At 37.3% G+C, this 23,865-nt stretch overlaps 1 protein-coding gene across 1 annotated transcript in view; it reads left to right on the forward strand.

Annotated features, from left to right (window-relative positions):
* The window catches only part of LOC122791842 (T-lymphocyte surface antigen Ly-9-like), a 712,953-nt gene that overhangs the window by 543,566 nt on the left and 145,522 nt on the right, over positions 1-23,865 (forward strand). The window contains exon 3 of the mRNA XM_044059802.1: positions 9,244-9,519. Coding sequence (XP_043915737.1) covers positions 9,244-9,519 — 276 coding nt within the window. The remainder of the gene's footprint in view (positions 1-9,243; positions 9,520-23,865) is intronic.

Consider the following 23,865-nt stretch of genomic DNA (forward strand, 5'->3'; position numbering starts at 1 on the left):
ATGCAGTTTAAGATATTTATTCAAAGATATTCTCTTGTTAGGATTATTTAATCCATTAACGTTTAATGAGATACAATTTAAATGCCATATAATGTTTATATTTCTGAATATTACTGGTTGACTAATTTTTCCATTTTTCTATGTTTTAGAATACAATAAAGATTGACTATGAATAAAACAATTACAAGTTAGATATGAACTATATAAAACTCTTTCCCAGTAAGATATGCTTATATTAAATTCAATTTTATTAAACTTAGTGAACATCATAGTGACTATTAACAAAAATGTACAACATATACTAATAACATAAACAATCTCTAACGCCCCCTGGAGTTAAAAACTCCTAATTTGAGTGATATCTATCACTCAAATTGTCCAACTATTTAGTAACAACACTTTTCTCATCCCTACCTAAATATATCTGTTGTTGCATATTTTTACTTTATTAGGCAGCATATGTGACTAAAAAAAAAAGAAGAGAGATTATAAATAAAATACAACTAATATTTTTGTATATAATCATTGAAGAAACCATACTAAAACATTTCAAATGTAACTGTCTCACTTTGATTTTATGAAATAATATATCATTGATATTGTAACAAGTTATCATATATTATATATATATATATATATATATATATATATATATATATATATATATATATATATATATATATATATATATATAAATGTAATGTGAAAATTCCTTGTATGTCAGATTGGGTTTATAATATAAGCATCAACTACATGTCATAAATATAAAACGGAGGTCATAACAAAAATCATGGATTCCTTTAATAAAAATCTGTTTTTAGAGATAATTAGAATGTAACATATATGTAACCAGCCTAGGGTAAACCATCATCAAGGTGCATCTTGTATATATTGCTTCCACTAATGATGTAATATAGTTGCAATATATTTATATCCAATGATGTATTTATCTTTCCTGTCTTACAGTCCCCAAACTAAATCCCCATCAATGGTAGAACACACTAAATCTATTTATAGAATACTAAATAAAACAATGTTCCCTGATATTAAATGTTGAAAAAGTGCCTGAACTGAATATCTGTAGTACCACCTTGATATTATATTTATTTTATCAGGTACAGTAACATCTTGTTGATTAATGGTATTTATAAGTGAGTGTGTCTTGGTGGTGCTGCGGTAGCATTGTCACCTCACAGTTAGACGTTGCCCGTTCGATTCGAGTTAGAGCGTCTTCTGTGTGGCGACATGCATGAATGGGCATTCCTTCATTGAAGGCTGTGCATTAGGCCTGGCAAGCCAGCACGTAAAAATCTACTGCTAATCATAAGTGGACCGGAGTTCCGCTGTGGTGACCCCTAACCGGGACAAGCCGAAAGACACAATATAAGTGAGTGTGTCCGCCCAGACTATTCAATGTAATTTAAGGAGTATAATTGGGAAAAGACTCAATTATCTGATTGTTGTCTTTACTTCTTTACTACTTACAAAACCACCACCGTAACAGGTACAAGCATGCAAAATCTGAAGGTAATGCTACTCAATGCTAGAAGTCTAAACCTCAAAATGCACTCTCTCGAGGCACTCCTAAAAATGGAGAACATCGATATCTGTGCAGTAACTGAGACCTGGTTCAAGGCTCCAGAGAGCACCCCTGCAATACCAGGCTACAACTCTTACCACACTTTTCGCCACCAAACCAGGACGAAACACTAAAGGTGGAGGAGTGTCAATATTCACCAAGGATATTCACACCACCAGGCTAGTTGGCCAACACAATGTGTCTGAAATTCTCCAAGTGCAACTAACACTAGGTAAGACTGCAATCCAAATTGTAGATTGCTACAGATCCCCCACCATACCCCAAGATTCTCACTACACCTTTCTAAACATACTAGAAAATATTAAGATAGAACCAAACACCCTAATACTGGGTGATTTTAACTACCCTGCCATTAACTGGAAAAACGACTCATGTCCCAACACCTTTGCGCAACGGTTCTTGGAATTCATAAATTCCCAAGCCCTGGATCAACTAATCCATAGTCCCACCAGGGACTCCAATATCCTAGACCTGCTCATTACCAACATGGGAAATCAATGCTCCATACCTATGGTCACCCCCTCATTAGTCAGGTCTGACCATAAGCTAATTACCCTTAATATCCACATCCCACCCCCACCCCCCAGTAAAGAAACCACCATAAAAAACTTCTCCAAAGCCAACTTCATGCTACTCAAGTCAGAAGTGACAAACGTCATGACACCCATGCAGACGGGAACTGAAAGTTCAACTGCTGAATCCTACACTAAGGCACTGTACGAGCACATCCACTCATGCATGGATCGTGCCATCCCAAATAGAACCAAAATGCTCTCATCCAAAAAAAGGAAGCCAATCTGGTGGTCCCCTGCCATAAACAAACTTTACAACAAAAGGAAGAAACTTTTGCAGAAAAGAGGAAAATCCCAGGATGCAAAAAACTCCCTTACTAGCCTCAGTAAGAAACTGAGATGCCTCATAAAATCCTCCAAAGCTAGTTACGAAAATAAAATTGCCAAAGATTCCAAAGAAAACCACAAAGCATTCTATAACTATGTCAAGAATCTAAATGGCAATGCTCAGATCTCCTCTTAGCTAAAACAGAATGGCATTAAATATATTGATCTGAAGGATATTGCCAATATCCTGGCAGATCAATTCAGTGCCAACTTCACCCCCCTCTCACCCCCTAAATGGCCCATCTCAATACCGGAAGATTGCCAAATTCCAGTAATAACGGCCACACAGGTACAAAACGCACTCTCTAAAGCCAAGAATACAGCATTCATAGGACCAGATGACATCCCAGGCTGTGTACTACATGAACTACAATATGAACTGGCACCTCACCTAAGTGTCATGTTTAATCATAGCCTCACTTCAGGTTTCGTGCCCACTGAGTGGCGCAGAGCTACAGTTATCCCAATCCACAAGGGGGGATCCACTTTGGATCCCGGAAACTACCGTCCCATCAGTTTGACAAGCCTTATCTGTAAGGCCATGGAGCGTATTATCATGGAACTTACAAACAAAGACATTGGCAACCTTCAACACTGGACCCCACCCAGTTTGGGTTTGTGAAGGGCCGAGCTTGTCTCCTGAACCTCATTGACTTCTTTGAATCAGTCTCCAGAGCCATGGATAAGGGCAAGGTGGACAACACAGCCTATCTAGACCTTGCCAAGGCCTTTGACACCATCCCCCACTCTGGAATCATAGATAAACTTACTAAGTTGGGCATTAATCCCTATGTCACCCAATGGGTTGCTAAATGGCTTACTGATAGAACCCACACTGTAAAAGTAGCCGACTCCAAATCCAGCTCCAGACAAGTGACAAGTGGAGTACCTCAGGGTTCAGTCCTGGGGCCGCTCTTGTTTGGCATCTACTTCTCTGAAGTACAGGTCAACACTAAGAGACTCTGGCTAACAAAGTTTGCAGATGACTGCAAACTGGGAGCCATTATTGAATCCCCAAATTATGTGGATACTCTACAAAAGGTCCTTACAGAAACAGATGCTTGCTGCCAGAGCCATGGGCTCAAGCTCAATGCCAAGAAATGTATTGTTATCCCCTTTGGGGAAAAACATGTATCCAAGAATTACCATATAGGTGGCAGTACACTAAACACAGAAAGTGTGATAAGAGACTTAGGGACACAGGTGAACAGTGGTCTCACCTTCGATAACCACATCGCCACAACAGTCAGGAAATCCTTCTATGTGGCACACCTCATCACGAAGGGCTTTTCATCCTGAAAAAAGGAGGTCATTGTCCCACTGTACTCATCCCTCATTAGACCCATTATAGAATACAACGCCCCATTTGGTATGTACCTCTCAAGACATCTGCAACAACTGGAAAGGCCTCAGAAATACCTCACTAAAAGAATCACAGGCCTAAAGCAGATGCCCTACACTGACCGCCTTAAAAACTCCAGCTATACTCTGTCGCATATCATCTACTCAGAGGCGATCTCTGCTTAACATACAAGGCCATGTCAAACCCAGAGCTGTTGGACATGCAACACTTAAAGAAATCCCAATCCCTCAGAGCTACATGCTCCAGGGATCTAAACCTTGTCATCACAATAAACAAAACATGCTGGAGGGATAGGTTCCTGACCCAGAGACTCCCCAGACTCTGGAATAGATTGCCCATACATGTCAAGCAGAGTGCCTCTTTGGACCTCTTCAAGAGGAACCTTGACGATTGGATGGGAGAAAGGAAATTCACCCCAGGGATCATGTCAGTCGCCCTGCTAGACAGGGGTCCAGGAAAGTAAATAATGTGGGAAGAAATAGCCAGGGAATTGTTATGGCTAGGCTTGTATAGGCCCTAGGGCTGATAGCCTAGTACCAACCTATGAACCTATGAACAGAAAAATACATCTATATTATTGTAAGTGGCTAGACTTGTGACTTATAACAAGATGAGATTTTGAGCTTAGATATAATTCTATATGTCATGACATTACCATCCAAACACCACCATATAAACAAAATTTGCATTTGTTATAAATGCATCCAAATATATGGGTCTTTCATGACAAATACTGTATGTGAGTATGTTTGCATGTGTGCATGTGAGTGTGTATGCACACATACACATGTGTGCATGTGAGTGTGTATGCATATGAGTGTGTGCATAGCGATGACATAACTATAGCATACTAACTGTATGAATAAATAAGCAATTAACTGAGCTTTCTTGGTGAAAATGTATATATGTATTGAGTTGTCCTTTTTTTCCATCTAATCCTTACCGACAGCACCAATCTGTTCTCAGATCAAAATTACTAATAGTACTTGATATATAAAAAAATATATATAGATAAAGGTTGCTTCATAAAGTCAATAAATATTTTTACAAAATATACATGTGAAGTATATCACTTAACTGCAATATTTACTTTTTTCCTCTAGATGGCAGTAGAGACTGTCTATTCTGGCTTATAAATGTAGCTGCAGAGTTCCTCAGCTTAGAGTTTGCACAGCATACGTTTCTATGGAAACTATATTTTCTTCTCCTCTCTCTATCTTCACATCTATCAGCCATGATGCAAATGCATCTCAGTTCAGTACTTTAATTCACATCCGCGAGGCTAAGGAGGGGAAACCATAAGCAATTTTTCACTACCAAGGCAGCAGATGACCTCGTGGCAACTTGGGAATGATATAATGCAGAAAAAAAGAAAGAGTGAGAAAAAGAGAAAAAGGAAAGCCATATTCAACACCATAAGCATTGTAAGCATCACAAACTTTATTTCTCAAGCACAACAAGCCACTAGACCACCAGCGATGCACTAACCAACAGCAAACCACCCAATTCCCCAAAGCAAGCACCAGTAAACATAAAACCAGCATATAACCATACTATCAAGGAATATCATCACCAGCAACTTCACAAAAATCTTCCATTCAACATCATATTTACACAGTTCCAGCTTTTATCAAATACCTGAGCTGAAAACTAAATCACATCAGTCTACTAAAAGCATCTTCAATGTCTCTCATCACTACCACCAACAGATTCACTAGCAGAACAAAATTATATTTAGCAAAGAAACAACACATCAACAATATTTATTAAAAGTCTCCCTTCAAATATATAGAAAATAACAACAAAAACTAAAAAGAAATAATTTCTATAAAACCAAATACCCTCATTTTGTTTCACTATTAAATCTCCGTACTTGTTTTAGTCACCAAGACAACACAGATATCATTCCCCAATTGTACGGAGTATTAAAAGTAACAAACAGCAGATAAAATAAATGAATAATAGAATAAGTAGCATTAATTTACAATAATTATCAAGCCACATATAATAAAGCTAACTAGGTTTACTAACAATTATACTATAAAAAGTTATTAAAACAGGCATATATCAAGAGAAAAAAGGATTTAAACAACAAGACTGACCTGTTGAACCATTTTCATCTCCCCAACTTCTGGGATATGCAATAAATCTACGATAAAAGAAAGCTTGAATAGAAATGTCTTCTTTTATTTCCTTTTAATATTCACCTATTCTCGAGCTTCTTTTTATGTTCAGATGTCTTCCAGTAACTATTGTCTGCATTTCTTTTAAGACTGGCATTTGCCCAATCCGTTTCTTCTATTTTATCAATCAGCTTTCTTGTTTTAATAAAAGTAATGGCAGTTTCTAAGTCATCAAATATTTTTTGATCATCCTGAAGAAAAATTTTTAATCTGGCTGTAAATAATAGATGAGACTTTATTTGGGCTTTTTTAAGTTCTTTAAGCATTGGAATGAAAAGTTTTCTTTTGGCTATTACAGAAGATGAGTAATCATTATCAAAGTGTATGACATTGTCTTTATATTTAATAGGGGATTTAGCCCATGCAGTCTTTAGCACTATTTCCTTATCATGTGATGATAAAAACTTCACTATAAAAGATTTAGTAGAATTAGTTTTACCTTTTTTGAAGAAGTCAAGGACCTGTGGGCTCTCTCTCTCTAGCCCATATTAAAGAGCTTCAGGAAGCTGTAATATCTCAGGAAGCCAAGATGTTAAGAATTTTTCCATATTAGTTTCTTCAACGTTATCAGGCAGCCCAAAAATCCTAATATTATTTCTTCATGATCTATTCTCTAGATCATCAATTTTAGTTTGCAAAGGGGTATTTTGTTTTAAGAAAAAGTCTATATTATGTTCATCTTCTTGAATTCTAGTGTCCATATAATTTAATGAAGTTTCTATTCCTTTAATCTGTCTTTTCTGTTGTCTGAGATCTTCATGTAGCATTTCCATTTGTTGGGAACATTTTTCTTTAAAATTGTCTAGTTTCATATCCATTCTATCAATTTTTGTTGTCAGTCCTTGAATATTAGATAGTAGTGACTGAAGTTCCTTCTTAATAGTTGTTTCCTGAAGAGAAGATTTAGTGTGGCTCATTTTGTACCCTCGTGCCAAGATATTTTCTCTAGTCTTGTTGACAGGAAAAAGTATAAAAATTAAAAAAAAAAAATATATATATATATATATATATATATATATATATATACTATCCCAGAATATGGTTAAAGGATTCCAAATATGTAAAAAAAAAAACAAAATAGGATAGTTAAATTCAAAAAAGGCTGTCATAGAAATTCTGATAAGGCAGAGCAGAGATAAAGTGCTGTTACTCAGTGCTCATCTTGGCCATGCCCCCTGACATTATTTTCTGACACACTTAGTGATTAGCAATCACTAGAATACCTGAGAATTGGCCTGGAACTAGTGGTACTGTTTTGCTACTGATGAGAAAAGGAATAGAGAGATGCATAGATTTCCTGCTGCTGTCTGAATGGGCAGTGTGTGAGGCGTCACTGAGTGGTCTGGTTGAAGTTTTGGTGAGAACCTCTTCAGAGCATTTCTGCAGTCTGGCTTTCTTTTACATTCAGCTGTTGAAGGTTTCATCCAGGTTATCTGTGACTAGAAGACTACAGCAAGTGTATTTAACTTATCAATATCTGGGTTAATATAACTTCTCTGCAAGCAGCTTGGGATTAGCACTACTGTTTGCATCTGATGAGAGATGGAGCAAAGAATCACTAACTCTCAGCTGTATGTAGCTGTGAAACCAGTACAATCGCCACTTCCAGACAGCACTTTTGGTTACCCAAGACTATCTCCACTACCAGACAGCACCTCCAGTTTCAACTCCAAACTTCATTGCCACTAGTTCCTCCCTTCAGCCTACATCAGTATGCAACTGGAACTATGGACATTTGGCATTTATAGAATTATGGTTGTTTTCATCTGTAATGAGCTTTTTCCTTTTATTGTAGATCATATTTATAATAGGATTCAATCATATGTGTTTATTTTTAAACCTGGCATTGTATTTATTTTGGAGGGGTACAGATGATTCTATGCAGTTATTTACATGTTCATATAACTTGGCCATGAATGATGCTACATTTGTGGAGGGGTCCATAGGGGAAGGAAAAGTTACATTTTGCCAGGTCATCACTCAACTTTAATAGATTTGCTTTGGTATGATCTCTGGAAAATGAGTTATTGAAGGATACTTCATTCTTCAGCCTTACAGTGAATATGACTGATTTGTGGCCTGATTTGACTAGGGAGGGAGTTACAGCTGGAGAGTCACTTGGTGTTGGTTGGTGAACTAATGTATAATGTAATGAGGTATTACTTTTAGGAGCTAGGCAGGACAGTAACGATTGTTTGAAGTTTTTTGCCTGTGTCTATTTTCTGTTAAACCACTTGTAATAGATAAATCAGATTTTAGGACTCCTTAGGTAGCAAACCTCCCAAGAGACAGGGCCAGATGACTTTGTTATAGGAATGGAGGGCAGTCATCTCCAAATGCAGATACTGTACAACGAGTGATCAACTGTGAAGTTTTATTCTCTTGGAACAATGAACACAGTAACTAGTTTAACAATTTACACTTTGAGAAATATTCATAAATCCCTTTGTTAGTTCAGTACTTGCTTGTCTGAAAGGCATATCTCCTATACTTTCATATTCAGGGATGAGTATTAATTTATAGTTTAGATCTACTTGCATTATGTACTTCTTTGTATTTATTAACTTTGCATAAATCATCTTGCAGTTCTAACTCTTCTTACTTATACCTTGAAATAGAAAAAAAGGACATCTGGTCAAAAATGCATTTCTCTGGACTGAAATATCTTGGTACTAGACAGTGTACAAAAGATACACTTTCTATTTTCTGTATCCTTTTTCAAGTTTGTCTTAGTGTAACACATTCTACGAAGGGTTTACTTTTACTTTTTATTATTTTAGATACTTGTTTTCAGTCCTAGATCGGCTGTTTGAGTTCACTGAAAAGTGATTTTGTTATTAAGTATTGGCTGTGCTACACATACCCAGACACCATACTATTCTGACTTGGTAAGATGATAGCTCCAATTATAATGGAATGCTGAAATGTTGAATACTAACTGACCTAAACTGATAAGGTACAGTTTTTGTGAAGTACATTTGAAGGTTTTGTGACATTTAGAGCCCTTGGCTTTTACAGAGGTGAAACAAACATGATTTAATAGAGCTAACAGGAACAGTTTGGGTCATCTTTCTCTTCATTTTATTACTCATTAGAGTTGTTGTTTTAAGACTACAACAATATGTGAGGATCTAAATATATAATGTCAGTTATCCATGTCTTGCAATATTTATAACTCTTTTTAATCTTTTTTCACAGAAAAAATAACTAAAATAAAGATAAGCCCCATCAGTAACTCCACTTCAAATAACATATGTAACCTTACACTGAGGTGCATTGCAGAAGATGGCTCTAATGTCACCTATTTATGGAGAGTTCCTAAAAACAATCCCTCATTTTACAGTGGAGCCAACCTGCATGTTAACGTGCCCGTGACCGATGAAGGGACGTTGATTTCTTGCAAAGCTAGCAATCCCATCAATAGCAAAATGAATCAGTTTAATACAACAGAGATTTGTGGATTACCAAATAATGGTAAGTTATAAATGTCAGTCTTCTAAATTAATGCCACTTGTACCAAAGTTGTTATACTCCCTTTCTTATACTGCTGTTCATAAAACTGAATTCTTACTTGTCTGAGCTGCAACTACACGAACAAGTCTTAGGACATCCACTTGGATCTGATCTCAAAGCAGATCCCACTACACTTGGGAAGTGGGTATGTTTTTTTTTTGCCTTAAATTAGAGTGTTCTAGAGCCTGTTTTAATGTTCTGTACTGTATTTTGTACTCTGGTGAATTTTTTGCAGTTTAAATTGTTTTAACATGTAATCTCCTTCTGAAAGGAAAGGTACTGCTGTGTTCTGGGTGAAATTTGTTATTGGATACAGGACAAGTGTGTTTTGTAACTAGTCTGTGTACTCTGGTTTGTTTACCAACTACAATGGGAAATGGAAAAAAAAAAAAAAAAAAAAAACAACCAAAGGCTACTGGACACAATTTATTGCAGACACAATAAAACTGTAGTGCCTCGGCAAAAAGCCTTCAAGGAGTAAAACAAACAGCACACACTGACATCTTATATAACAATTACACAAAATAATTAACTAATTAATCAATTATACAATGATCTAAATCAAACATTTCTAGTTCACCTCAGAATTTAATCCAAAAGGTAGCAATATATTGTATTCTAAAACAAACATTGATTCTTTACGTAAAAGTTTATCTTTAAAGAACAATTTTCCCCAACCTCCACACAAACCTACTCAAGAACAGTACCCTGCAGTAATAAAAAATTACTATCATGTTTTTCTTTAAACTGCGTAAGACTGGGACTCTCCATTTTTTGTTGTTTTGATGTCCATAATATGCTCTTGCAATCTAACCCTAAATTTTCTCTTTCTCCAATATAATATAAATCACAGGGGCATCTGAGGGCATAAATAATGTCCTCCAAAATACAAGAATAATTTCCCATTGGATGAAAATAAATACCATTAATCTTTCCAAAGAAAGTCAATATATATCTATAAACACTACAACTACTGCAGGGAATAGTACCTAAAAGCTAGGGATTTCTTAAAACTATATCTTCGTGGGAAACAAATAAAAGAGTAACTAAACATTTTTTTAAATTTCTACCATGTGTATATGATATAGAAGGACAATGATTTAAAATCTGAAATAGTTCATTGTTCCTCAACAAAAATTTCCAGCAGTGTTTTAATAGTTCACTTATTTTTTTCACTAAGAATATTATATATATAGTAACAAAATATACTTTATCAAATACCTCTCTATTATCATTCATTTTTACTTCATATCTTAGAGGTTGGACTTTACTATTTCTCTGATCAATCACTCTTTTCAGAGCCATATCTACTAATTTCCAATCATATCCCCTACTAACAAACATTTTAGAAGTCTGATTAGACTCTTCTATAAAATCTCCTCAGATGTTACAAATTCTATAAAGATGTAAAAATTCTCCATAGGGCAAAGATTTTTTGAAATGAGGAGGATGAAAACTTTCCCTATGTAGGTACTGACTACCGTCCACAAATTTTCTATGAACCATTGTTCTCACTTCACCATTTTCCAACCTTTTTAGAACTAATTCCAAAAATAGAACCTGACCTCCATATTGTAAGCCATCAAAGTCCAAACCATAAAAATCTTCAATTTTATCTTTACCACCCTTACAAATAAAAATCAAATCATCTATATACCTATAATAACTATTAGCATATCTAGACATAAAATTATGTTTATATAAATATTCCACCTCAAAAAGGGCCATCATTAAATTTGATACATGGGGGCAAAAGAAACTCCCATTACTGTACCTTGCAATTGATGATGTGTTACCTTATTAAACAAAAATTAATTATTAAACAAACAAATATGAGTTAACTTAATAATATAATGTTTTGAAGGATTGCCAACAAATAAATAAATAAATAAATAAAATAATGTAAAGCTTGAGTACAATATTCATACTTTATGCTTGTATAAAGGCTCTTAACATCAACTGTGATCCAGTTCATATCCTTTTCCCATCACAATTCTGATATTTTGTGTAAAAAACAAAAGTGTCTTATATAAGATTGTAACTTAATCACAAATGGCAATAAATATGTTTGCATCATAAAAACAATATTATTCAAAAAATACTTAACACGCAGATAGAATAGGGCAGCCAGGTAGATTAATAAGGCTTTTGTGTATTTTGGGTAAACAGTAAAAGGTTGCAGTCTTACAGCTATAAACTTTACATTTCTTATCAATGTCTTCCCTTGTTAAATAACCCATTCTATTACCTTTTTCCAACAATAATTTATACTGTGATATTGCATCATTATAAACCTCAATGTTACTTTTTTCATATACTAACTCATTCTCCAAATGTTCTTAACACATACAAGCTTACTGAGTATGATGCAATATCACAATTTTATTTCCTTTGTCAGAGGGTTTTATTACCAGATCCCTTCTATTACTTAATGTTTTAAAGCATTCCATTCAGCTTTCATCAGGTTATAATTTATATCAGATCTGGCTTCAATACAGCCATCATATAACTCCTCTAATGAACATCACAGAAAATTGTTTGATGGTTTCATTAATAAGGGGTGGGATAAAAGAACTATTAACTTGAAAGTCTCTTGAACCCAATAAACAATAAGCATTTAAACTGTCATCATCATTAAAATTTGAGACTCAAGAAGTCAAATTGCCCAAGTCATGATCATATACAATATTATTAAAACTTTTACTAAAAAATGTTTCAAATGTAGCTTCCATGCTATGCAAAATATTTCTTGTTTAAAAACATATAGGTATGGTATTACTGTCAGCACAAATTTTAAACCTATGTTTAGAACTTCTAAGAAGTTCATAACTGCATAAATTTAAAACAAGAGAACCTCTATGAACAGTTACATCAATCACTGTATCAAGATTGACAGTCATTATATATAATTTCAGTGTGTGCTGTTTGTTTTACTCCTTGTAGGCTGTTTGCCAAGGTACTAGAGGTTTATTCTGTCTGCAATAAATTTTGTCTGGTAGACTTCAGTTGTTTTTTCATACTCTGGTTTATTTGTTTGCTTAAAGTCAGTGTGTTTGTAGAAGTTGCCACACTGCTTGACTGGGCCTGAGTACATGAAAACACCTGAGGACATCTATTTGGCTTGATCTCAAACCAGATCTCACTACAGCTGGAAATATTGAGCAGTTTTAAGCATGGTTTACCACTATTCAGAAGTATTTCTGATGATTCAAGTGCTTGTACTTTCTAGATAAAAATAAATAAACAAACAAACAAATAAATAAATATGAGGCATTGTCAATTTTGGCATTCATTACTGTGTACTTAACCTAGACTTTTTAGCATACAAGTGTGTTCAGCTCTGCACAGTTCCATATGGCTGTACACTGTATCAGACACTTCCACATAGTTGCTCAGCACATCTAGTGTAAAGTCAGAGATGTAGCTAAGGTAGGTCAAAGGTCAGCCACCTCAGGTGCAAGGTGTTGTGGGTCACAATCAGCAGACTTCAGTCAGTTGTTAGTGCAGTATCCATATTAATTTCCATACCAGAAAGGAATTTGTATATTGCTATTGCAGCCAGGACTTAAGCGCTCACTTCAGAGCTTAGTGTGGGTATAACAAATGTAGCTTTGTTTAGTGCTTTGCTATAGTTCTTAAAAGTAGAAAATATTTTTTTTCTATGTTTGCTCCTGAAGATAGAGTTGGAGCTACTTTAGTGGGCAGCACCAGGCAATGGATGATCCAACTGTGGGTTTGTGTAGAATTGCTGTAGGCAGACTGTAAACTGTCCAGTTACACTTACATTTTGTAAAACTATTGCAAAACACAATTAAATTCTGTTTATCACAAATTACTGCTATCACTGCCACTAAATTTGTATCTTAACATTCTATTATTATGACATTTGCATTGCTTTTCTGTGCTACTTACTCAATATATTTCATTTTTTCTGCTGTTTCAGCATCTGAGCCAAGTTGCTTGTCATAGCTTGCAGTATCTATAAATTGCTGCTACTGCTTTTACAAATACTGTACCACCATTTTCAGCTGCTTATTGCTTTCTAACTCAAACCCTTTGCTGTTGTGGCATGCAAGCCTGTTTGTTAGTTATCATACCCAGGGCTGGATCCTAAGCGATGTAGGTAGCTGCCTAGGGACTGTGATGGCTTGTTGGTGGTGGTGGTGGGGGGGGGGGGGGGTGCATGGCCACAATATTACTTTAATTTAAAAAAGTTTTTTTTTTTTTGCTAAGTACTGCTGCATGTCCATTTGTTTCCTGCTCTCTTTCAGTGGTGCTTTAAGATAACTTGGATTCAGTCAGTGACAGAACATGCACAATGCAGTTTGATTTTACTGCCAGGCAGAAAGGCAGTGGCTTTTACTACTGGAACTCCTCACTCTCAATGAACTGCTGGAACAGAACGCAGCATGAGAATTATGTATAATAAGAACAAAATACACTGGGGTGGAACTATCAAACAGAACACGGAAGCTTTAGCATGTATGGAAGGTGTGTGCATGCGCAATGCCCTAGTAAGAAAGGGCAGCTTATTTAATTAAGTAGTTTAGCAGACTCAAACCCTGTATCTCAGTTATAGGTAGCAGGAGCCTTAATTCTCTGCCAGTCAGACCCTCTAGTAAATCACTGAGGAGTTGGTTGAAATGTTCTGAAATGCGTACTTTTGTCATTATTGTATCATATATTTTGTTTCACTTAATGGAAAAAATGTTCAAAACTACAAATTTAAATTGCACTCCAACAAGTGTTGCTGTATTAAACAAGAAATAAATTTAAAACAATCAGGAACATGAATCAAAGAACATATACGTTAATTCATGGTCCTAAAAATGTATGCAGGGTGGCCCATGGTCTGAAAGCAGCCTGGGGAGCAACGGTACACTTAATCTGCCACTGGCCAGGTTTATTTTCAATGTATGTGAGTTTCAATGCATTTTGAATGAATGTAAGTTTCAGTGCATTTTTAATGAATGTGAGTTTTGAAGAAGAGAAAGGTTTACTGCTACTCATGCTAAGTCTGTTTTCAATGTGCAACTGTTTTGTTTGTGTTGTTTAGCAAATTCCCATCAGTATTTGTGTTATAAAGTTTGAAAACAGTGTTAGTGGTACAACAGTAGCACACTCACCTTTGATGCTGAAATCTGTGAGTTCTACTCCTACATCAGGGATATGGATTGCTGACACTACAGTATAGCATAATGGGGGTGCTGACTCCCAAGTCTGACATCCATGGTGGTTGCTCAGGTGGATGTTAGGGATACCACAGCACTTACCAAAAATAGAGTAGGATAAGTTCCCTGATACACTGGCTAAATTTCCCTAAGTCATACAAATACCACCTTGGGTCTACCCTGAAATGAGGCTTCTGGGGAAACTAACCTGGTCAACAAAGGATAAATAAATTAAAAATTAAATCAACATTTTTGTTATCTTTTCAAAAGTAAAGAACAAAACAGTATGCACACTAACAGGTCTGAACAGTATTTATGGAAAATGGGGGAAGAGAGCCAAGCAATGGGAAACTGGAATAGCTGCATGGGGGGGCTGGACCATTACCTTATCTATGGCCCCCATTTGACCACGGTCTGGCTCTGACCATACTGTACTTACAAATTGTGCCATGCTGTTTTTCTATACTTAAAACTGCTGCTGCAGATTCACCGTGATTACCGCTGTCTGCTGTATTTGCCGTACTGGTAACACTGACTCACTGTCACACAAACCTGTGCTGTTGTATCAGCCGTGCCAGTTTGTTTATTCCTCAGACTGCTTTAAAGAGCTGCTGCTACTTCTCATTATACTGTAACTCTCCTGCGATGTAAGCTGAGACAGACTTTAAATTGTAATAATTAACCCAACTCCAAACTGCAATTCTCTACTTGTCCCAGTTAAATTGGCCTGCTAAGCCACTCTTCATCACTTGTCTACCTACTGCCTGTGAAATGTATCAACTTGTTTGACTCACTATTTCAATTTGTGACACCTGTCTCCAATGGCTATCCCGTTTCACTTTTTACTCACCCTTCTCTCATCTGACCATCATCTCCCACCAGCTACTCCCCTCATTCACTGTGTGTACTCAGCCTGTCTTAACCTCCTCCCCAGGCTCAACCTGAATGATGTCAGGAGATCGAGCATGCTGGTGCAGCATCATATGGCTGCAATGCTGCCAACGGAGTGTGTTTTAACCCCCTCTCCCACACTAACTTTACTAATGCTGCAATCACTACCAAGAACATGAGCAACATTTCCAAACAAATGGTGCAGCACTTGCAGACAGGAGCTCACAATGTTCTTAATGCTATTACTGCAATGAGCCTTGTCAACCTTTCTACCTCTAGGATGGGACAGCTGCTATTAGGCATTCTTTCACATCATCCGCTGTCTGATCACTTCAATGCAAATGCTGCTAGTTGAAGACAGGTCATCTGGGATGCAGTAGGAGTTTTATTCTCAGCACCATGAGGCCAGATCCCCTAGCTAAGTTCTTGTGCTTTATTTCTGTTGGACTGCTATACTTTGCTAGCAATCCACATCTTCTCAAGTTTAACCAAAAAAATCCTCTCTACAATAAAGTTCATCAGTGCACACCTTACACTCCAGATACTGTAAACCATGAGGTCAGAGTCTCTCTTACCATTTGTAATCAGCCTTTTAGCACTAGGCACCCTGAGGTGATGTAACAACTACTTAATGCTTATTAACAACCATTTCTGCTAGACAACTAGAGGAATCTATATTTGACAGGTGCAAAAATGTACTAACTTCAGAGGCCATTGTCTTATCTAAACTTATAAACATTATCCATCTAGTTGTTAGTACTGACACCCTTCTCACACAGCCATAGCTGCCTTGTCTTAAATCAGCAAATAAGCCATCTTATACAAGGTCCATAAGAAATCCCTGTCTGAATCTCAAAGGTCTCCAAAATGTAGGTTGGGTAAACAAGATAATTAGTTATACACTTACAAGTAAATGGCATTATTGGAATAACAGGTAATAGAAGAGAAAAGGGGGGGTCATCAAGCTGGCAACCCAATGCCCTTAAGACAATAAGGCAGAGATGAGACATCTGGTAACATCCTAGTCATAAGTGAATCCACAGTGAGATTCAGGGATGCACCACTCACTAGGCTGTACATTAAAGGGGTGATGGTAAGCTGTCTCTCAGGCAACAGGAACCTCACTGTCACTAGATCTCTTGACTCCATTCAACCAAGGTAGACATATGATTGGCTATTGTGCAGGGGTAAGTGAACATCTTGAGTTACACCTCCCTGGATCACATGAAGCAGACATGTTGCAGTTTTCAAAAAACAATGTGTGGCTGAGGTTGGTATGAAACTAGTATTTAGCAGCATCCCACCATCACCAAGAATGTACCACAGTAAAAAATTATATTGACTATTGGTTTAGTGTCATTTTAAGGAGTCCAGTATGTTTAACAGTCTGGGAGGAGATAATTGAAAGACCTAACTGCTTTTCCAGGGATGTCCTGAACCTGTCTCCTCATGGCTTTTGTGTATTGGCCAAAACTTTATATATAGAGATGCCACCATGTCAAATGCCCAAAGTGGGACATTTTTTTAGAAACTTGAGATTTTGTAGGAAAAACATACCCACAGCTAGAGCATAGGACAGAAGTTCACTTTTTACAAAACTAAAAGCTTATTCTTGTAGCATTTGAATTGCTTATGCTATTTCATATGACATTCAGGTGTTTCAGATACAAAATAACTGTTTTATGTAGCCATTAAAGAAAATTCGGGAAGTATTTTTTTGTCCTAAAATCTCATGACATTTGTCATTTCTTTCCACAGGACTGTCCTTTGCAAAGAGGGACAGGTGGTAACCTTATTTATGTAGCCCTATATATGTTGTTTAGGTAAGTTAATTCTCCATGCGCTGCCATCATCTTCTAGGTCAAGGGAAGTTATTATCTCACTAAACTTCTCATTTATCAGACCCTCAATAGAATATAATGCTCTTTTTGATCTGTACCTGTCTAAGTGTATGACTCAGCTCAAAAGATTGCAGTGTTTTTCACAAAGAAAATCAAGAGCATTTTCTCTAGGCGCTATGCAGTATATCTTAAAACACTTTCTTTCTTCTTTGCTTTATTCAAACTTTTTTGTGGGGACCTTAACTTTGCATAAAAAGCCTCAAAGGATCCAGTCCTTTGCAACCTCCTACACTTCAACAAAATAGTACTTTAAGCACCTGCTTGAACAAAACCTGCTGATGAAATAGGAATCTCTCTTCAAGAATCCATCTTTTCTGGAAGATATCCCTTAAATGTAAAACATAATAGCTCCCTGGTCCCCTTCAAATTCAACCTGAATGAATGGATGGGAAACTGTAAATTCAGTCCAGGTCTGGCCCCTCAAACTCTCATTGAGAGGAGAAGAAACAGACTAGTAGTTACTTTGTGCTGTAGGGTACTAATGAACTATGACCTTGAGGCCATGCTATAAATGATCTATCTGAGCGATAACCTAGTATAAACCTATGAACCTGTATAATAATATTTGCTCAATCACATACAATCTGAAACCCTTAAACTTCATAAATGCATGACTTTAAAGCATTTGTTAACTATCAGGCATTAGTGGTAGCATAGTCAGGGTGGGGTGAAGTGTTAGGGTGTACGATCGTCTGATAGCTCCTAAAAGAACTGATAAGACTGTAGTATACACGAATTAAATGAAATCAGCTGGAATGAGATTGGAATTAATGTCTTTATCTGTTAATTACCCAAACCTGTGCTGAGCAGGTGCCAGTCTTAGTCTCTCCTTTAAGGGCCAAGTCTTTTTGTCTTTTTCAGAATGAATTCTGCACATGCTGTAGTTCAGTTAAGAATGCTATATTATATGTTAACAAGGTTTACTATCATAATTTCGAATGAAACTCGATCGACCGCACTATGTTCGAACACAGAAAGTCGAACCCGGCAATGTCGAACTTCAAAAGCAAGCCTAGGAATGGATTTTATCATGGGTCGAGATAGGGGTTCACTGCTATTGCCGAAGTACAAACCTCTCCCCTATCTCGATCCATGTTAAAACCCATTCCTAGGCTTGCTTTTGAAGTTCAACATTGCCATATTCGACTTTCTGTGTTCGAACATAGTGTGGTCAACCAAGTTTCATTCGAAATTATGATAGTAAACCATTAACAATATCTGAATACTGTCTCCAATAACAGTGCTGATAAACAATAACAGTCTGTATTAATCTGGAATGCTGGATAACAGTAACAGTGCTGTTAAATATAACAGTTCTGATAAATATATCCAAAGTTTCTCTTCATATATTCTGATTCTTCTTCGGTACTCATGCTCGAATGTCTGTAGTGCAAAGACTTAGGTTCATAGATATGTACTAGGCTAATGACCCTGGATCCTTTACAATCCTAGTCCATAGGATTACCCTGGCATAGTGCCACCCAACCTTAGTTCAAAGTGCCTCTGTTGAGTAGAACTACTGGAGTGATCCCCGGGATTTTCTATTTCCCATCCAAATAGCCAGGGAATTGTTATGGCTAGGCTTGTATAGGCCCTAGGGCTGATAGCCTAGTACCAGCCTATGAACCTATGAACCTCATCAAGATTTCTCTTGAAGAGGGCCAGTGAGGTGCTCTGTTTGACATGTTTGGGAAGTCTATTCCATAGCATGGGCAGTCTGTTCATTGTGGTAATGAGGTTGAGGTCTCTGGAATGTGTGGTGTGGAGGGATTGGGATTTTTTTAGATGTAGGATTTCTAACAGAGCTGGGTCAGACATTGCTTTGAAAGTCAAGCAGAGATCACATCTAAGTAGGTGATATAAGAAAGAGACTAGTTGGATTTTTTTGAGTCTGTCCATATAGGACAAGTGTTTAAGGCCTAGAATCCTCTTTGTGTGGCACTTTTGTGGCCTCTCCAGTTGTTGCAGATGTCTAGTGAGGTACATGCCAAATGGGGCATTGTACTCAACTGACCTAATGAGGGAAGAGTAGAGGGAGACAATGACCTTTTTTTTTTCCTGGATGCAAAACCCTTAGTAATGAGATGTGCCACATAGAAAGGCTTTCTAACCACAGTGGCAATGTAGTGGTCAAAAGAAAGGTTGCTGTCAACCTGTGTTCCCAGATCTCTTATAATGCCTTCTGTGTTCAGTGGACTACCACCAATGTGGTAATTTATAGGAACTGACTTTTTCCCAAAGGGGATAATGACATATTTTTTGGCATTGAGCTCAAGGCCATGGTTCTGACACCAGTTGTTGGTCTCAGTGTGGCCTTTCTGTAGGATGTCAACATCACTTGGGGAGTTAATAATGGCTCCCAACTTGCAAACGTCCATGCACTTTGTCAGCCAGAGTCCCTTCGTGTTGGCCTGGACTTCTGAGAAGTAGATACCAAATAGGAGAGGACCCAGGATTGATCTCTTTGGGACTCCACTTGTGACTGGTTGGCAGTTTAACTTGGAGTCAGCTACTTTCACACTGTAGGTTCTATCTATGACAGTTTGCAACCCACCTAGTGATATAGGGATTGATGCCTAGCTTAGTTTGTTTTTCTGTGATTCCTGAGTGGGGAATGGTATCAAATGCCTTGGCCAGATCAAGGTAGGCTGTATGAACCACCTTGCCTTCATCTACAGCTCTGGTGACTGACTCAAAGAAGTCAACCAAGTTGAGCAGGCATAATCTACCCTTCACAAAACCAAACTGTGTGGTATCCAGAGTTTGGAGATTCCCTAAATCCTTGTTTATTAGGTCCATGATGATGCATTCCATAGCTCTGCATATCAGACTTGTCAGGCTAATGGGGCAATAGTTTTCAGGGTCTGTAGTCGCTCTTCCTTTGTGGAGAAGGATGACTATAGTAGTGCACCATTAGGTAGGGACAAAGCCTGAGGTGAGGCTGTGATTGAACAGGGCACACAACTGAGGTGCCAGGTTACACTGTAGTTCATTTAGAACACAGCCAGGGATATTGTCAGGTCCCATAGAAGCTGTATTCTTGGCCTTGGACAGTGCTGTTTTAACCTGTGCAACAGTAATACTGGGTGCCTGGCAATCTACTGGTACTGTGATTGGTCCTTTGGAGGGGAAGGGTAATGTTGACACTGAATCTTTTGGCCAGTATATTGGCAATATCTGTTTGGCATGGTATAGGAGGTACCATTGTGCAGTAGCTCAGAGCAAATCTGGGTATTGCCATAGAGATTCTTTACATAACTATAGAAGGCCTTGTGGTTGTCTTTACTATCTGCTGCAATTCTGTTTTCATAGTTATCTTTAGAGGATTTGATGAGGGATCTCAACTTTTTGTTGATGCTGATAAGGGAGTTTTTCCAGTCTTGGGATTCATCTTTATTCCACATCAGTTTCCTCCTTCTGTTGTAGAGTTTGTTTATGGCAGGGGACCACCAGATTGACTTCCTTTTATTTTGGAGGAGAGTGTCTTGGTTCTATTGGGTATGGTGAGATCCATGCATTTGTGTACATGTTTGTACAGTGCATTGGTGTATGATTCGGCACTCATGCAAGTATTCTTCATTTGCATGGGTGCCATGAAGTTAGCCACCTCTGTTTTTAGGAGCCCAAAGTTAATTTTCGAGAAGTTTTTCATGGTGGTTACCTTTGCTGGGGGGGGGGGGTCATGAGGGATGTGGATTTCCAAGGTGATTAGTTTGTGATTGGATCTAACCAGGGAGGAGGTGACTATTGATGTAGAGCAATGGTCACCCATGTTAGTAACGACCAGGTCAAGGATGTTGCTACTTCCAGTGGGGGTAAGAATTAGCTGGTCCAGGGCATTGGAATTAATGATTTCCAGGAAACGTTGGGAAAGTGTATTGGTATATGAATAGTTTTCCCAGTTAATGGAGGGGTAGTTAAAATCACCCAGTATGAGAGTGTTAGGTTGGACCCTAATATTCTCCAGGGTGCTTAGGAACATGGAGTGTTAGTCTTGGGACATGGTTGGGGACCTATAACAGGCTACAACCTGAATTGCTGTCCTACCCAATGTTAGCTGCACCTGTAGTATCTCTGATGCATTATGTTGGGCTAAAAGTCTGGAGGTGTGCGCATCCTTTATGAATATGGTAACACCACTGCCTTTGGAGCTTCGGTCCAAGTTCTGGGGCAGTAAGGTGTGGAATGAGTTATAGCCTGGTAGTGCAGGGGGTGCTTTCTGCTGCCTTGAACCAGGTCTCTGTTACAGCACAAATGTTGATATTCTCCATTTCATGGAGTGCTTCGAGTGAGTGCATTTTGAGATTTAGATTTCTAGCACTGAGCAGCATGACCCTCAGATTGCATTTGTTTGTAGCTGTTATGGTGGTAATTTGGTCTTTAGAACACCACCAAAAAAAGGCACCAGACGGGTGGCAAGCTTCTTGCATATCAGTCCAGAAGCTAACTTAATTGACTCAACTGCCCATGTCTGAAGTATTTCCTAATAATATCAAAACCCTGTAATGTTGTACACACCTCTTTAGCCTTTGTCTTCAGACTTTGTCTTGCATGTACCTCACAGTGCCTAACTGTCTATTCTTTATCTAGCATTCCATTGCAATTATACATATCTGTCTCTTGAGAAAGGAACATTCTGTAGCTTTCCCTTGAGAACTGTTATTTCTGCACATCTCATACATAGTCAGCAAGATTACCCTTTCCTTTCTACTGAGCTGTCTTTCCCTTAAATGGAATGTATACATGAGAATACAAGTCTAACACTGTATTTTCAGGCCTATTATTCTACCTCATGCATAACAACTACTTTAAAATGAAATTCCCCAGTCTAACAGCTCTTCAGTGCATAGCAGCATTTATTGAAGTGCTCTGCGTGTGATACAAAGTGTAGCAGCTGCTTAATACAATTGTAACAAGCAGTTTGCAACAGTTTAAAAAAAGAAAAGACCTTTTGCCCCAGCACAAATAGGTATGGGTTCTTCACATTTTGTTTGTTACCACAGGCATAAGCACAAGCCACAAGTTTCCCAGCTGCAGTATTCACAGGTTTATGTTGTGTCTGTAAAAAGCACATGGGAAGGTTTGCACTAGAAGGAATCTTTTATCACTTTCACAGGTTCAAGTATTGTTTCAACCTTTACAAATCTTGCTGAGATTTGACTGATATATTTTCTTACAGACAAACCATAACCATTAGCCATATTATAAGACAACCATTCATAAAAACTGTCACTTATTCTAGGAATTCATTTACAGCCATTAACTGTCATTCTTTAATAACCTTTAATTCCTTTATTTATTGACATTTGTTTATGTAAAATTCCCAGTACAAAGCTTCTGAACATTGTATGTTCTTTTTTTAAGACATTGCTTTCTTTGGATTTTTTCTTTTTGATGGGGAAAAGCAAATTGAAAGAGGATCTCTGTCTTCTTGACATTTACATGTCTTTTAGAGCTAAACATGTCATCATCTGTGAAATAACACTGTGAATAAGTAACAACAACAACCATGACACTATTGTTTTACAGCCGCAGTTTATTTTTTCATCCTTTCCTTCAAAGTCTGTCCTTATCTGTCAGGACATTAAATGAAGCATAAAATGGAGCACTAGTTATATATCACACTGTATAGCTATAAGTGGTCAAGGTAAAATTCCCCAGCTGTCAATTACCTGACCACAAGATGCCTGGGTTCACAAAGGCAATCACTGACTGTGTGATTTCTAATTGTGCATCAACAGTTTTTACTTTGCTTTGGAAAATGTCTCCCCTATTTGAGATGATGCAACTGTTGATTTGGTAAATATAAGTTTGGGGTTATAGAGGGCTTATCCCCATATGGAATGTGTAGGGAGCTTACCCTCCTTCAAAAACACTTGCAGTTAAAATTTTTGCACTTTTTGGTTTTGGGCATTAGTTTTCAATGTCTCGATTCCCTGACATTCTGTTGTTTGGGCTTCCATTGTGGAACACTAACAAATTCAATTTAATATTTTAAAGCTTGTATACTAGAATTTTTGGAATGCCATACATGCTCAAATTTTGTTTTCATTTTTCAATAACTTCTTTCAAAGTAACAGTGTTCCTGGCATTCATATCTGCCACTTGAACAGAAATTTATTAAAAACAAACACATTTTTCTAGGAAATAACCTGCACAGTCCATATGCATACTATACCAGGGCCTGTCACTCTATTTCCATGGGTAGAAAAGTCAATTTTCTAGTGATTTGCTGTCTGTGTGAAATGAAACCTCCACTTAATAAATCTACTAACTCTAAGTTACATATTTTTAGAGTAAAGGGAATACTAGGTTCATAAGTGACCTAAGTTAAAATATTTAGT

Source organism: Protopterus annectens, chromosome 17.part0 (assembly GCF_019279795.1).
Source record: "Protopterus annectens isolate FY-2018-M chromosome 17.part0, PAN1.0, whole genome shotgun sequence".
In the NCBI taxonomy this organism is placed as follows: Eukaryota; Metazoa; Chordata; order Ceratodontiformes; family Protopteridae; genus Protopterus; species Protopterus annectens.